The 14091-nt window shown below is 40.6% G+C and overlaps 1 protein-coding gene across 11 annotated transcripts in view; it reads left to right on the forward strand.

Annotated features, from left to right (window-relative positions):
- DACH1 (dachshund family transcription factor 1) overlaps positions 1–14091 on the forward strand; it is a 326316-nt gene that overhangs the window by 227390 nt on the left and 84835 nt on the right. For 6 of the 11 annotated variants that reach the window (XM_066581217.1, XM_066581243.1, XM_066581271.1 and 3 more), the window contains 3 exons: positions 2119–2291; positions 4652–4817; positions 7683–7778. In XM_066581217.1, the coding sequence (XP_066437314.1) occupies positions 2119–2291; positions 4652–4817; positions 7683–7778 (435 nt within the window). The remainder of the gene's footprint in view (positions 1–2118; positions 2292–4651; positions 4818–7682; positions 7779–14091) is intronic. The other 5 variants (XM_066581263.1, XM_066581277.1, XM_066581296.1 and 2 more) reach the window with 3 other exon arrangements.

A 14091-nucleotide genomic window follows, 5' to 3' on the forward strand; every position in this document is an offset into this window, starting at 1 on the left:
TGCTAATTACATTCTTTAAGTGTGATTTTAAAGCCCAAACTGTTTGCTTTAAAAGTATGTTATTTGCACTTACAGAACCAAAACCACAGCTGTTTGAAGTGGGGTTGGGAATTCTGAATTCAACTGTCACGTTTTAATGGGGTGTAGAGCAAAGAAGGAGGGGAAGAGGATACCAGTGGCAGGAGAGAAGCTATGGGACTCTCCTGTCTATCCTTGTCCTAATGGATGGGTGACATTAATTTTTGTTTATGATATAACACCCTTCCCATCAATCAGAGAGCATATTTGCTCATTTTTGTTTTTTGTCCAGAAAAAGAGTGAAAAAAATGAAGACTTATTCATCTAGTCACTCCTTTATACCATTAAACCCTTCAGATGCTGCACTCATTGCTGACTGTGGCATCTAAATGATTTTACAATTTTTTTTAAAAGTTTTTTCCCCCTTACACAAGCCTTTAAGTATTGGATAAATTGAAAAAAATCAAAAATACCCTGCACATAATTGGTATTGCCACCTCCATAACAACTCATAAAATATAACAATACATTATTTATTCAGCACAATAAATTCCATAAAGAGAAATAAAAAAAAAAGAAAATGCTAGAATAAACGCTTGCTGTTCACCTCATTTTGGCTTAAAAAGAAATAAAACAAAAATATATATATCTCAAAATAGTACAAATAAAAACTGTAGTTCTTTAAAAAACAAGCCTACATACAGCTCTGTCGACAGAAAATTCAAAAGGCTCGAGTCCTGAAATGTGTTATCACACAAAAAGTCTTTTTTGTAAAAAAATGTGTTTAGGTTGCGCAAAAGTTGTAAAACATAATACAGCCTAAATAAATTTGGTATTCTCATAATCATAATGACCCCTAGAATAAGGATAACATATTTATACAACACCGTGAAAGCTGTAAAAATAACTACGAAAAGCAATGGTGAAATAGCTTTTTTTCTATTCAAAAAATTAGTAAAAGTTGGTTTATATAAAAAAAACTAGAACTTGTCCCACAAAATACAAGATATCATACAGCTACAATGACAAAAAAAAGTTATGACCACTGGAACGTAAAAGGGGAAATGACTTACTAGTTCTTAAGGCCTCGTTCAGGCGAGCGTGGGTTACATACTGTTACAACAGCGTGTAAACCACGCTGCTGACATGCAGTAGACGAGCTGCTCCGTGCTCTGCGGAGCTGCCCGTTCACTTGTTCATGCTACGGGGAAGAATGCTACTGCGGCTCCCATTGGAGCCGATGGTAAGCACCATGGACAGCGGTGCAGCACTGGCTGTCCTATCTTTTTTACCAGCTCCTATTCTGTGCTGGTAAAAAAAAGCTCTGTGTGAGCGCTTCCAAAGCAGCCTATTAATTTCTATAGAAGCGTGGTTTACACGCTATTGTAACAGCATGTAAACCACGCTCGTCTGAACGGAGTTAAAATTCATTTAAGGTCTGTGCTAAATATATTTATAAGAGACATAAATTCAAAATCCACAATTTAAAAAATTGACATTTTCTGGAGGGTTAGAAGTGATAGCAGGGCATCTAGCTGGGGTAGTGGGTGGTCTAGTTGAGTCAGCCAGAATTCTGAGGTTCTAGAGGAGAGTATCTGTCCCTCTTGGGGACCTAGTGCATCCATTTAATGCATACACAGTCTTTTGCTTTCCATGGGAACTGTGTTATGTTTCATTTTTCTTCTACTGTCGCTGCAGAGGAATTAAGCATTTGCAGTCAGGCTTCTCCACAGATTATAGCTGATCACTAGGGCCCTAAACAATGGTAAACCCTCTGATCAGCTTATTTTCAAAAATTCTTCTGATAAAAGGGATTAGCCAAATCAGAAAACTCCTACAATGTGAATATCCAATTACACCTATATTTAATATTTAGCCATATTTATAAAATATAACTCACCCTTGATCTTGGGACTTTTACAAATGAAAATGTCCATTTTAATCCTTTTGGTACTGTATCTTGATTAGAGCACAAGACATCTTCCCCATTCCTTGCTTTTTCAGCTTTAAAAACAAATCAAATTTAAGTGTAATAGTTTATATAGTTAACGGAAAATTATAAGCTGTAATTTAAAAACTTTCTTTGATCTCCATTTTTAGGTCTGGAACTTCCTTTCATGATGATGCCCCATCCACTAATTCCTGTAAGCCTACCTCCAGCCTCTGTTACCATGGCGATGAGCCAGATGAACCACCTCAGTACCATTGCAAATATGGCTGCCGCTGCACAAGTACAAAGTCCACCATGCAGGGTTGAAACATCTGTAATAAAGGTAATTTTTTAATAGCTTTTATAGTGGTTTTTATCTTGTTTTACTTTAAATAAATATTTCACAATTATACCTGTTTCTTTGGTTATGCACATCCTGATTTTTACTGCCTTTACAAATGCCATACATATACCCACAAAAATATTTGATGACCATTCAGACCCCTAACTGTCTTATGATAATGCAGACCTCCTAGTATCCACTGTCATACACATTGTGACTCTTAAGATGACTGCTGAATGCCTGGAAGTTATGTGAAGTCCACAGTATTAGTGCATGTGCTAATCCCCAAATGTTTTCATTCTCAAATATGAGTATTTCACAATCAACTGCTGGGAGAGAGAGACAGGGAGAAGACAGAGAACACAAATACTGTAAATTCACTCCTAAGGCCTTTTGCATATGGGCAGATATTTGCTTTGGAATCCGTGGTTACTTCCTATGGAGGTCCGCTGCTTGCTAAACATGAGCGGAAATCAACTGCGATTTCTGCTAGCGGAGGAAGAATCGCAGCATACTCCATTTTCATGTGCGTTCCATTGAAGTCAGTGGAAGCCATCCAACCCGCAGCCCGTCCGCAATGCACATTGTGGACAGGTCGAGGATTCTGTGCCATCGTCCTAGTGACGGCACAGAATAAAAAAATCTGTACTGTGCATGTGTGATGGCAAGCCTCTGGGTCCATCCACAGCACAGAAAAGAGGTGTCAGAACAGGTTCGGCGGACACCACTGCTGCCAGAGTCAGAATCTGCTGCGGGATTCCGCATGCGGAATCTGGCTCTGCCTTGCGCAGGCAACCTAAAAGTTAATATACTGCACCTTGGGTTGCCTAAATCCTGCCCCTGCACAGCTCCCCTCCCCAGGCTGGCTTTCTGCACCCTCTCCTGCTTTCTCATTGCATGTCCTCTCTGTCTCCAACTTCTACTAATTGACAGCTGCGTTTTGTGCTGGCCTGGGTTTGGTGAGTTGTCTACAGGCACTCTATCTGTGCATTGGGTCCCATGAGAGTGTGGGCCCATGGTAGTTTTGCCAGTAGTCAGGATTCAAATTCTACATTGTGTGCTGGGTAGCCTAGTCCGCCCTGCAAGAGTGGGCCCCATAGCAGGAGTTACAATGGCCATAGCAGCAGTTCCTTCTGTGGTCGAATACGTTAGATGGTTTAATACTTTTTACACTTATTACATGCTACATTATGCTTTATAAGCTCTACCATGAAGATACTATATGCTTAAGAAAAGAAAACGTAAAACTAAGTGTATAAAAAAAACCAAGCACGCAAAAATCTGAGATTTTATTAAGAAAAAAATGTTTATGAGAATTAAAGAATCACTTGAAACAGATTTGACATTTTTGCAGTTAAAGGCCGCCTTCTAGTATGACATGCCAACTATGAAATATGCATTCTATATATTGCGGTAGGTTCTATAACACTTGGAAATATCCTTTATTACATTTTGTACCGTTCCTTTTTCTGTTTTGTTAAGACACTGCTTGAAGAGACTTTTGAATTGACATGAATGCATTGTGTGCACATATAAAGATTTGAATAAGATTGCTACATGAAAAGATGAATAAATAAAAAGGGTACTTTTATTGTCAGAATGGAAAATATTATTCAGATTATAGCGATTATAAATAGCTTTAAAATGATACTAAGAAAGTGGTACCTTAGGTCAACCTGTCTGAAATTACATTTTGAGAACTATACATGGTTTTATGGGTTGTATTATGTAGCTGCCTTGGCCTCATGCTGAGAGATTTTTTGAATCTGCCCTTTCTGAAATGAGATGAGCATTAGATGTCCTTTTGTAATAGAATGTTTAGATATATGAGATGGGTGAATGGCAGAGGAGCTGTAACAGGCTGGGATAGCCAAGCTTGACAGCCATGAATCACTCTGTGTATGATTGCCATGACCCGTACATGCTGAAGACATGGAGGGGGATATTTTAATGCTTTTTACAATGTTTTATTTTGTTGCAATTGAAAGGATTACGCCAAATATTACTCCATATATTTTATGACCTTATTAACCATAAAAATCGAAAAATCTACAAAATGGCACCGTAAAACACTGCAGTCTATTCTTCCCGCAGCAAATGTACAAATATTTCAAGGCTTTCTAATAAATATTGAATTTATTTAAAAGCCAGCATAAAACACATGATTTGCATAATGACTTAAAGCAAAGTCTGGGAAATCTGTAAGTATATTTGTTAATGTTTAAGCCGTTAGAAGGAAAATACTCTTAATTATATAAAGCTTATTTTATTAATAATACATTTACATAAAATTCTAATTTTATAAAATCCATGTTGATCATATAAATTAATTAGTTGTTTTTTACTTATGTAACATTTAGGAACGTGTTCCAGATAGTCCATCCCCTGCACCTTCTCTGGAAGATGGCCGAAGACCGGGCAGCCACCCTTCATCTCACAGAAGCAGTAGTGTTTCTAGTTCTCCAGCACGGACTGAAAGTTCATCGGATAGAATTCGTATGTCATATACTTCTATACATTTCCAAAGTAAACAAGCAATCTTATTCATTTTACATTTAGCACTACAAAGGGAATCTTTTAAATCAGCAATATACTATACAGCACATAGAAGGGCAGTCTTTTATGTCTTCCCGAGGTGCATGGTGCTCCATTCCATCTGTCTCCTACCACTTGCTATCCCACTATGGATAAGTGATAATATGATGCTAAGAAATTATATATATATATATATATATATATATATATATATATATATATAGTAAAATCTACACACAACATCTACAATGTGAAAAGTAAAAAAAAGATATATAGTAGCAGTCAAAACTTCGGACACACCTTTTCATTCCATTGTTTTTCTTTTTTTTACTTTTTCACGTTGTAGATTCATACTAAAGACATGAAAACTATGAAGGAACACATATGAAGTTAAGTAGTAAGAAAAAGTGTAAAAACAGAATGTTTGTTACTTTAGTGTCTTCAAAATAGCCCCCCTTTGCTTTGATAATAGCTTTGCACACTCTTAGCATTCTCTCAATCAGCTTCATGAGCTCTTGAATGACAGCTGAGAGCTGCCCTTGATTGGTCCCTGCGCTGAGCCAATCAGAGGCAGCACTCACTCACCCATTCATGAATTCATGAATGGGTGAGTGAGAGCTGCCTCTGATTGGTGAGGCTGTGACCAATCAGAGGCAGCTCATTCAGCAGGCGGGGATTTTAAATCCCCGGCTGCTGAATACTACTCACAGCAGTTCAGAAGAACTGCCGGCCGGCCGCGGCTGAACTCCGTCTGCCGGGACAAGGAGAGTATATATTTTTTTGTTTACTTTTTACACATTTCTGGATGAATTTCAGGGAAGGGCTTATATTTTTAAGCCCTTCCCGAAAATTCATCGTGAGATCGCCTGCAGCCCATTGCTTTCAATGGAGCCGGCTGTATTGCCGGCTCCATTGAATTCAATGCGCTGGACAGCGCTGCACTGCTGCGGCCCGTTTCTAATGAAACGCGGCTAGGAGCAGATTTTTCGGGCGATTTTTCGACCCCGGTCACGCGATTTGCGGATGCGCATCCGTCATGCAATCCGCAAATCGCGGGGAAAAACGCCCGTGTGACCGAGGCCCTAATGTGTATTGAGACTATCAATTGTGTGATGTAGAGGTAAGGTTAGCTCCATTCAACTGCTGTTTTAATCCACAACAACTCAACTAAGTAAAGAGAATCAACAGCCTAACATTACTTTAAGACATAGAGATCAGTCAGTCCGGAAAATTTCAAACACTTAGAAGGTATCCTCAAGTGCAGTCATGAAAATCATCAATCGCAGTGATGAAACTGGCTCTCCTGAGCACCACCTCAGGATCACCGAAGTTACCTCTGCTGCAGAAGATAACTTCATTAGAGTTACAGCTTCGAAAATACAAGTTAACAGCACCTTCAGATTAGAGACCACATAAATGCTTTACAGAGATCAAGTACCAGACACAACTTAACATCAACTGTTCAGAAGAGACTGTGAGAATCAGGTCTTTAAGGTGGAAGTGCTGCAAAGAAGTCACTACTAGGGAACAACAACAGCAAGAAGAAGTTAATTGATTTGGCCAAGAAGCACAGGGAATGTAAATTAGATCAGTGGAAATCTGTGCTTTGTTCTAGTAAGCTCAAATTTGAGATTTCAGATTCCAACCGCCATGTCCTTGTGAGACACAGAAAAGGTGAGCGGATGTCTCTTATATTTATGGTTCTACCCGTAAAGCATGCAAGATGGTGTGGTGGTGCTCTTCTGCTCACACTGTTGGTATTTTATTGAAAATTTAAGGCACACTTAACTAACATGGCTACCACAGCATTCTGCAGTGAAAGACCACCCCATCTGGTTAGCGCTTAGTGGGGCTATGATTTATTTTTCAGCAGGACAGTGACCCCTAAATACCTCCTCAAGCTATGTAAGGGCTATTTGAACAAGATGAAGTATGATGGAGTGCTGCATCAGATGGCATGGGCCCCACAATCATCTGACTTAAACCCAATTGCAATTGTTTGGGATGAGTTGGACCTCAGAGTGAAGGAAAAGCAGCCAACAAGTGCTCAGCAGCTCTGGGAACTCCTTCAAGACTGTTGCCTATCCATTCCAGCTGACTACCTCATGAAGTTGAATGAAAGAATACAAGAGTGTGCAAAGTTGTTATCAAAGCAAAAGGGGGCTACTTCGAAGAATCTAAAATCTAAAATATATTTTAGTTTGTATTACACTTCTTTGATTATTACTTAATTCCATGTGTTATTTCATAGTTTTCATGTCTTTAATATGAATTTACAATATAGAAAATAAAAAAAGAAGTAGTGAAACCATGGAATAAAAAGTTTTGTCCAAACATTTGACTGGTACTGTATACACTGATCAGTCATAATGTTAAAACTACCTGCTTAATATTGTGTAGTTCCCCTTATGCTGCTAATATAGCTCTGACCTCTCATAGCATGGACTCAACAAGTGCTCTGAAGGTGTCCTCTAATATCTGACACCAAGACAATTAGCATCAGCTCCTTTCACAGTGTTGCAGGTTGTGAAGTGGGGCTTGCATGCAGTATATTCAATGTTTTTGCAGCACATTCCACAGATGCCTAATCAAATTGAGATCTGGAGAATTTGGAGGCTAAGCCAACATTTTGAACACTGTCATGTCCTCAAACCATTCCTGAACAATTTTTTCAGTGTAGCAGGGTACATTATCCTGCAGAAACATGCCACTGCTATTAGGGAACACTGTTGCCATGATAGTAGGGTGTACTTGTTCTGCAGCATTGTTTAGATAGCAGGTACATAACACATTAAATATCAAGTTAAAGTTTGCTACATCTGTGCATCTCAAAGTAACATCTGCATTGAATGCCAGGACAAGGTTTCCCAGGAGAACATTACCCTGAGTATCACACTGCTTTGGACAGCTTGCCTTCTTCCCATAGAGCATCCTGGTGCCATTATTTTTCAGGTATGTGACACACATGACCTGACCATCCACATAATGTAAAAGAAAATTTGATTCTTCAGACTAGACCACCTATTTACATTTTTTCTTGGTCCTTTGATCATGTGCTCATTGTAGTCACTTTCTGCAGTAAACAGGGGTCAGCATGTGTAGTGACCCAAAGTTGTCACTACAAAAGTACTGTACATATGTCTATAAAATGATTATGTTCCATTAAGAAAAGTAGTAGAATGAAGTTGGTGATTGGAGGACCATCAGGTCTAAATCGGAGGGTAGACTACACCTCTGTCAAGCCCCTAAGCCCTATGCTTATGGGCTAGAGGGCCCAGAGTCCATTGATAGCCCCACCCATTTCTTGAAAGTTCAGTTAACAGCTGTTATAGCTAGAGTTTAGAAGACGCAAGAAACTAGTTAGTGCAGTGGTGAAGGAGAGGTGTGGATAGAAGAGTAAGAAAGATAAAAAGAACAAGAAAGCTGGATAAAGAACAGCCAGAGATGGTTCCATTCCTAACTCTGAGGAAAGAGGAGGAAAGGTGCCAGATATGATGTATTATACTGAGGACGGTATCTCCAGTCACCAAACTCTGGATTTGGATGTACAGAAATTGAACTGTATTGAACTTTGCCTGAGGTGTGCTACCTATGGCTACAATTCCCATCTGCAGGTGTAGACTTACACAAACCAACATTAAAGTTGTAGAACAGCAGTGAGTCAGGGTGGAACCTTCGGTCTCACGCAAGCTGTAGGGCCCATTCAAAAAATTTTTACTTGCAGACTAACCATCTGGATCCTCAGTAATGATTCAGCCATTATAAAGTACATGGCTTTTTTTAAATTAACCCAGATATGGAAGAGCTTAATAGCTAACACTACAAAATTAACAAGGAAAAAGAGATAAAAAGATATAGACGCAACACTCTAAGCTTAATAAAAGCTGAAAGTCATGGATACGGTAGTGACTTTCAGCTTTCACCAAGCTTAGAGTATTGTGCCCACATCACCAGCTTTTTATCTCTTTCTTCTTATCACATTCACAACCACCAATGGGGAGCGTCACTGGCAGGCGGCACCTCCACAATTCCAGAACCTTGATTGGTTCATCACTTCCACTGGGTTTTGCTCCACAGTCAATTCTTTCTCTATCTTTACTACAAAAAAATTAAGGGGAGTTTCTTTTGTCTTTCTTATTTGATTGAGGTGAATAGTCTGTATGTTTTATCAAAACACTCAATTCTTGTCACAAATAAAAGGAAATTAGTTATAGCGAGTGTTAGTAAGTTTTAATGCAGCGGTGAAGGGGAGGTGTAGATAGAAGAACAAGAAAGCTGGACAAAGAACAGCCAGAGACAGTTCCATCCCTAAACCTGAGGAAATTATACTGAGGGTGGTATCTCCAGTCATAAAACTCTGGTTTCAGATGTACAGAAAATGGACTGTATTGGATGTTGACATCACAAACAGGATTGTAGCCCCTGTGCCTTAAAAGCGAACAGGATCAAATCCTCTATGCCTTAAAGGGTTCTGTCCTTTGAAAAAATTCTATACTCACCTATTCTTTCCCCGTCAGTCTACTTACGAGATCTTCTCCTCACTGATCTTCTCACGGCTATTACAGTCCTCCTGGGTCACCTCACCTCCAGCTGGCTGATTCTTCTGCTTCCTGTGACATTATGTGCATTCACAGGCAGTCTCCTTCCTTCAATGTACGCTATGTCACTAATGTACACTAATCACAGTCTGACAGAGAGTGCCGAGCTATTGCAGAAACTGCCCATGCCTGCTGTCTCTGCAATAGATCAGCATTCCTTCCTAGCCAGGTAACACTACGTCACAGGGACGTGACCTTCACTGACCTGCAGGAAGAGTAGTATATGGAGAATGCAGGCTCCATAACAAGCTGGCCAGCATGCGTTGAGCTGACACAAGGGACTGGTTAAAATCAGTGAGGAGAAGATGTGGTAAGGAGTGTGCCTGGGGAACAATACATGAGTATAGAATTTTTTTATGACAAAACCCCTTTAAGTACAGACTCTGCTTGTATCATAACCCCTGGAGGGTTAATCAGCCATTTTCAGAAAGAATTTTCTGTGGCAGATCCATGCAGTGTTTTAAGCATAGTAGAAGAACAGAATATTTATTATTTGATAAAAATGTACAGCATTACTATGAATGAGATGATAAAAGACTGTTTGCTATATATCTGCAATGTTACTAATGTAATGGCGCTTAGAAACCAGTCTTCTAAATATTACTGTGCCATAGCTCCCCAAAATTGCACTGAGACAAACAAATAAAGGAGGAGGCAGCCACTTGCAAAACAAGCTATGTGCAGAACAAGAAGACCAATCCAGGTGTGCATACCTCGCTATTTGGTTCTAAAGCCACACAGGAAATGCACAGCAGTGAGGAAGAAGTTAAAGCGAACAAATCTATTCCACTATGCTGCACTGATACCACTATGGCGGCACATGGTAGAACAGCAAGATACCCTCCACAGAACTCGCAATGGCTATTCAGGGATGAGCATGAGCTCCAAGAGCTCTTGTTGGAGCAATATGGACCCACCACGGTGCCCACCACCACAACCTGGCCAACGGATGAGCCCGAACTTGATGCTGATGTCTAACCATATGCAGAGGCCCAGCCGAACGCCACTGCCGTGGCCCAAACACCCATGCCTGAATAACTACTGTGGGTCAGGGTACCACAGGCGTAGCTATCCACGGTCCATGACCTGCTGGACTATCTGAGGCCTTACTTGGTGGTGCACCCAGCTGAACTTTTACCGCTTCCTCTGCTTCCAGACTGTATTTATCGCTGAGAGTAAACCCCACTGCCCCCACATCCCGATGTCGCTCTTCTCCTAGTTCATCCAACACCCAACAACAATGATTCCCAGCCTGCATCAAGGCCCGCCTAGGAAGTCATGCCACAGCAAATGCAAAGGCCGACGAAGGAAGTCATGCCCCAGTGAAAGCAAATACCAACACCAAGGGCATCCTTCACAGAGCGACAATGGATGAAGCAAAAGAAGGGAGCTGCCTTCTTCCAATGATTAACTGTTGCAGAGGACATCACAGTTCAGAATGTACAGGGTATGGTGACACACTTTTTTGTGCAGTGGGGCTCTGGACTCATTAAGCAGACAGACATAAGGGAGGTAGTATTGGTCAACCAGAGGTTAGTAAAGATTGTTGACCTATCAGAATATCCTCACAACTTCCAGGTGGGCAAGATCATATATTACACCAGTATGTAGGGAAAAAGGGTCTCCTGGATGCAGGTGTAGTGCATCCACGCAATTGCCCATTTGCTACAACCGAACTGCTAGCCAAACCACCTCCACCACCTAGGCCAGGATCTAGAGCATGTTGGCCCATACCACCCACACTGCTCACGCCCCCAGAACCCATGCCTGCCCCTGCTGTTATGCCGTCGCTTGAACCTTAACCAGTATTCTCATGTGAACCTTCAACATCCTGGTGCAGAACATTTATTATGGTCTGTGTGCCTGAGCTGCACCCAAGGAAAAAAAAAAGAAGTACCTACAATAATGTCTGTCTGCCTCAGGAAAAGGCTTCTTGCTTTTCTCTACTTTAAACCTTTCTGCAATGTAAATTTTGAATTAATATTGTGTTTTCGGGCCTAAGGGTGGCTTCACATGAGCATGTTTTTGTGCGTACATAGGTGCGCACCCCTATACGTGCAAAAACATGCAGGTGTGAAGGTCCTTACATTGCCTTCAATAGAGCCGTGGCTCTATTAAAGGCAATGCGTTTCCTATTGTGCACGCATGTCCTATCTTTACAGGCATGCACCTGTAAAACACGGACATGTGAGCACACCATAGGGAATGTATGTGTTGTAATAGATGCGTGTTTTTGTGCGCGCGTATGCATGCACAAAAACACGCTCGTGTGGAGCCACCCTGAGTGCCACTATAAACCTAATTAGTATTGTACTTTGGGGCCTTAATGCCATTGTAACTAGTGTTTTTTCTTCTATTTGCATAGAAATGTTATATAATAATCTTTGAAATGTTACAGGAAAACTCGTCTTAAGAAAAAGTAAAGCAAAGTTATTGGTACCTCCCTCATTTTTTGGAGTGTGTCATCTATTGAAAACCTTCATATCCAGGTTATTTTTTTTTAAGCTGGGTACTGTGTATTGGCTGGATCATTAATGAGGATCCAGATGGTTAGTCCCTGGGGTGAAACATTTTGAATGGGCCCCATTGCTTACATGAGACACAGGGTTCCACCTAGATTCACTGCTGTTGCAGAGCTTTCATGTTGCTTTATGTTTGTCTATACCCTGCAGCTGGGAACTGTAGATATAGGCATCACACCCCACAACTGGCAATTGTGATTTTATTCATACCTTGATGCATATTTGTATTTGTGTTCTTTAAGCATACATACCTTGAGAAAATTAAAGTGGCTTAACCTGCTTTAAAGTAAATGTAATCAAATGCTGAGGACGACTTCTATTAACAAAGGGGAGAATTGTAGTGACCCAAAGTTGTCAATACAAAAGTACTGTACATATGTCTATAAAATGGTTATTTTCTCTTAAGAAAAGTACTAGAATGGAGTTGGTGATTGGAGGACCATCAAGTCTAAACCAGAGGGCTGACTAGACCTCTGTCTAGCCCCTAAGCCCTGTGCTCATTGGAGGACCCAGAGTCCATGAATAGCCCCATCCATTTCTTGACAGTTCAGTTAACAGTAGTTGTTGCTAGAGTTTAGAAGAAGCAAGTAACTAAGTTAGTGCAGTGGTGAAGGAGAGGTGTAGATATCAGAGTAAGAAAGCTGAAAAGAACAAGAAAGCTGAATAAAGAACGGTCAGAGGCAGTTTCATCCCTAAGTCTGAGAAAAGAGGAAGAAGGGTGCCAGATATGACACATTATATTGAGGGCGGTATCTCCAGTCACCAAACTCCAGATTTGGATGTACAGAAATTGGACTGTATTGGATGTTGCCTTGTTTACCTGGAACTGCAACAAAAGTGAGTTTTATTATTTCACCTTTACCCTGACTCATGGAGCTCCTACCCACTAGGAAATATCTGCACTATGTAACATACTGTACCACCCTCCAGGACCAGGGACCACAACCCCCACCAATAGCTAACTTTGTTTGTAGCATGACCGAGTTGCAGTGCAACTACCAAGCTGCCCCTCACTCCAGCCTGTTGCAGACTGACATCATGAACCACAATCACCCACCAATTCAATTGTTACTTGTAGTATAGCAAATGGGAGTCAGATTATATAACCACCGTGAACGCAAGCTGATCCCCAACTCCCATTTGCTACACTTGGAATACACAGCCTACACACAGCTTTCTGCAATGCACTGTGTGTTCTGATGCCTTTCAAACATAACCAGAAAAAAACGTTTTCAGCAATTTGTGCTACAGTAGCTCTTCTGTAGGATTAGCCTTCTTTCCACACATGCATCAGTGAGACCCTGTCACTGGTTCACTGGTTTTCCTCCCTTGGACTACGTTTGGTAGTTACTAACCAATGCATACAGAGAACCTGCTGTTTTGGAGATGCTCTGATCAAGTCATCTAACCATCACAATTTTGCCTTTTGCCTAGAAGCTTTTTCTCGCCCATTTTTTCTGCTTCCAATACATCAACTTCAAAAACTGACTGTTGACTTACTGTCCATTATATCCCACCTCTTGACAGTTGCCATTGTCATGAGATTATATTCAATAGCCAATATACTGAATATTATTTATGTCACGTAGCTGTGGTTTTACAGTAACGGCTGATTGATATATATTAGTGATCTAATTGTGTAAGATCATGAGAAGTATTTCCTTTAGGTTGTGCACTCTGAAAAGGAAAGAGTTAAGACATTTTAATGAGCATCAACAAGCCCGGTAACAGATCTACCTGTTTGCTGCCCATAGCTTAGAGCACTGTTACCCAACTCTTGTCCTCAGGGCCCCTCTTACTCCAGCAGATCATGTTTTCAGGATATTCTATTGGAATAACATTTGTGGCAATGTCTGAGGCACCGACAATAAATACATCACTTCTGCATTACTATGGAAATCCTGAAAACATGACCTGTTGGGGAGTCTTGAGGACTGGAGTTGGGAAACACTGGCTTAGAGGGTACAGTGGTCATGAGCCTGTGGTTAATGAATATTTTTGGTCCTGTAACAGTTTTTTATCATGCTGTGAGTTTGTACACAGTATAAATGGCACTGGTTTTTTTAATGCTACATACTGTTTAACAAATGCTACATTGTCTACCATTTCAATTGCTTCATTCATGTTTGTAGTACAGTAGAAGAC

Source organism: Eleutherodactylus coqui, chromosome 1 (genome assembly GCF_035609145.1).
Source record: "Eleutherodactylus coqui strain aEleCoq1 chromosome 1, aEleCoq1.hap1, whole genome shotgun sequence".
NCBI lineage: Eukaryota > Metazoa > Chordata > Amphibia > Anura > Eleutherodactylidae > Eleutherodactylus > Eleutherodactylus coqui.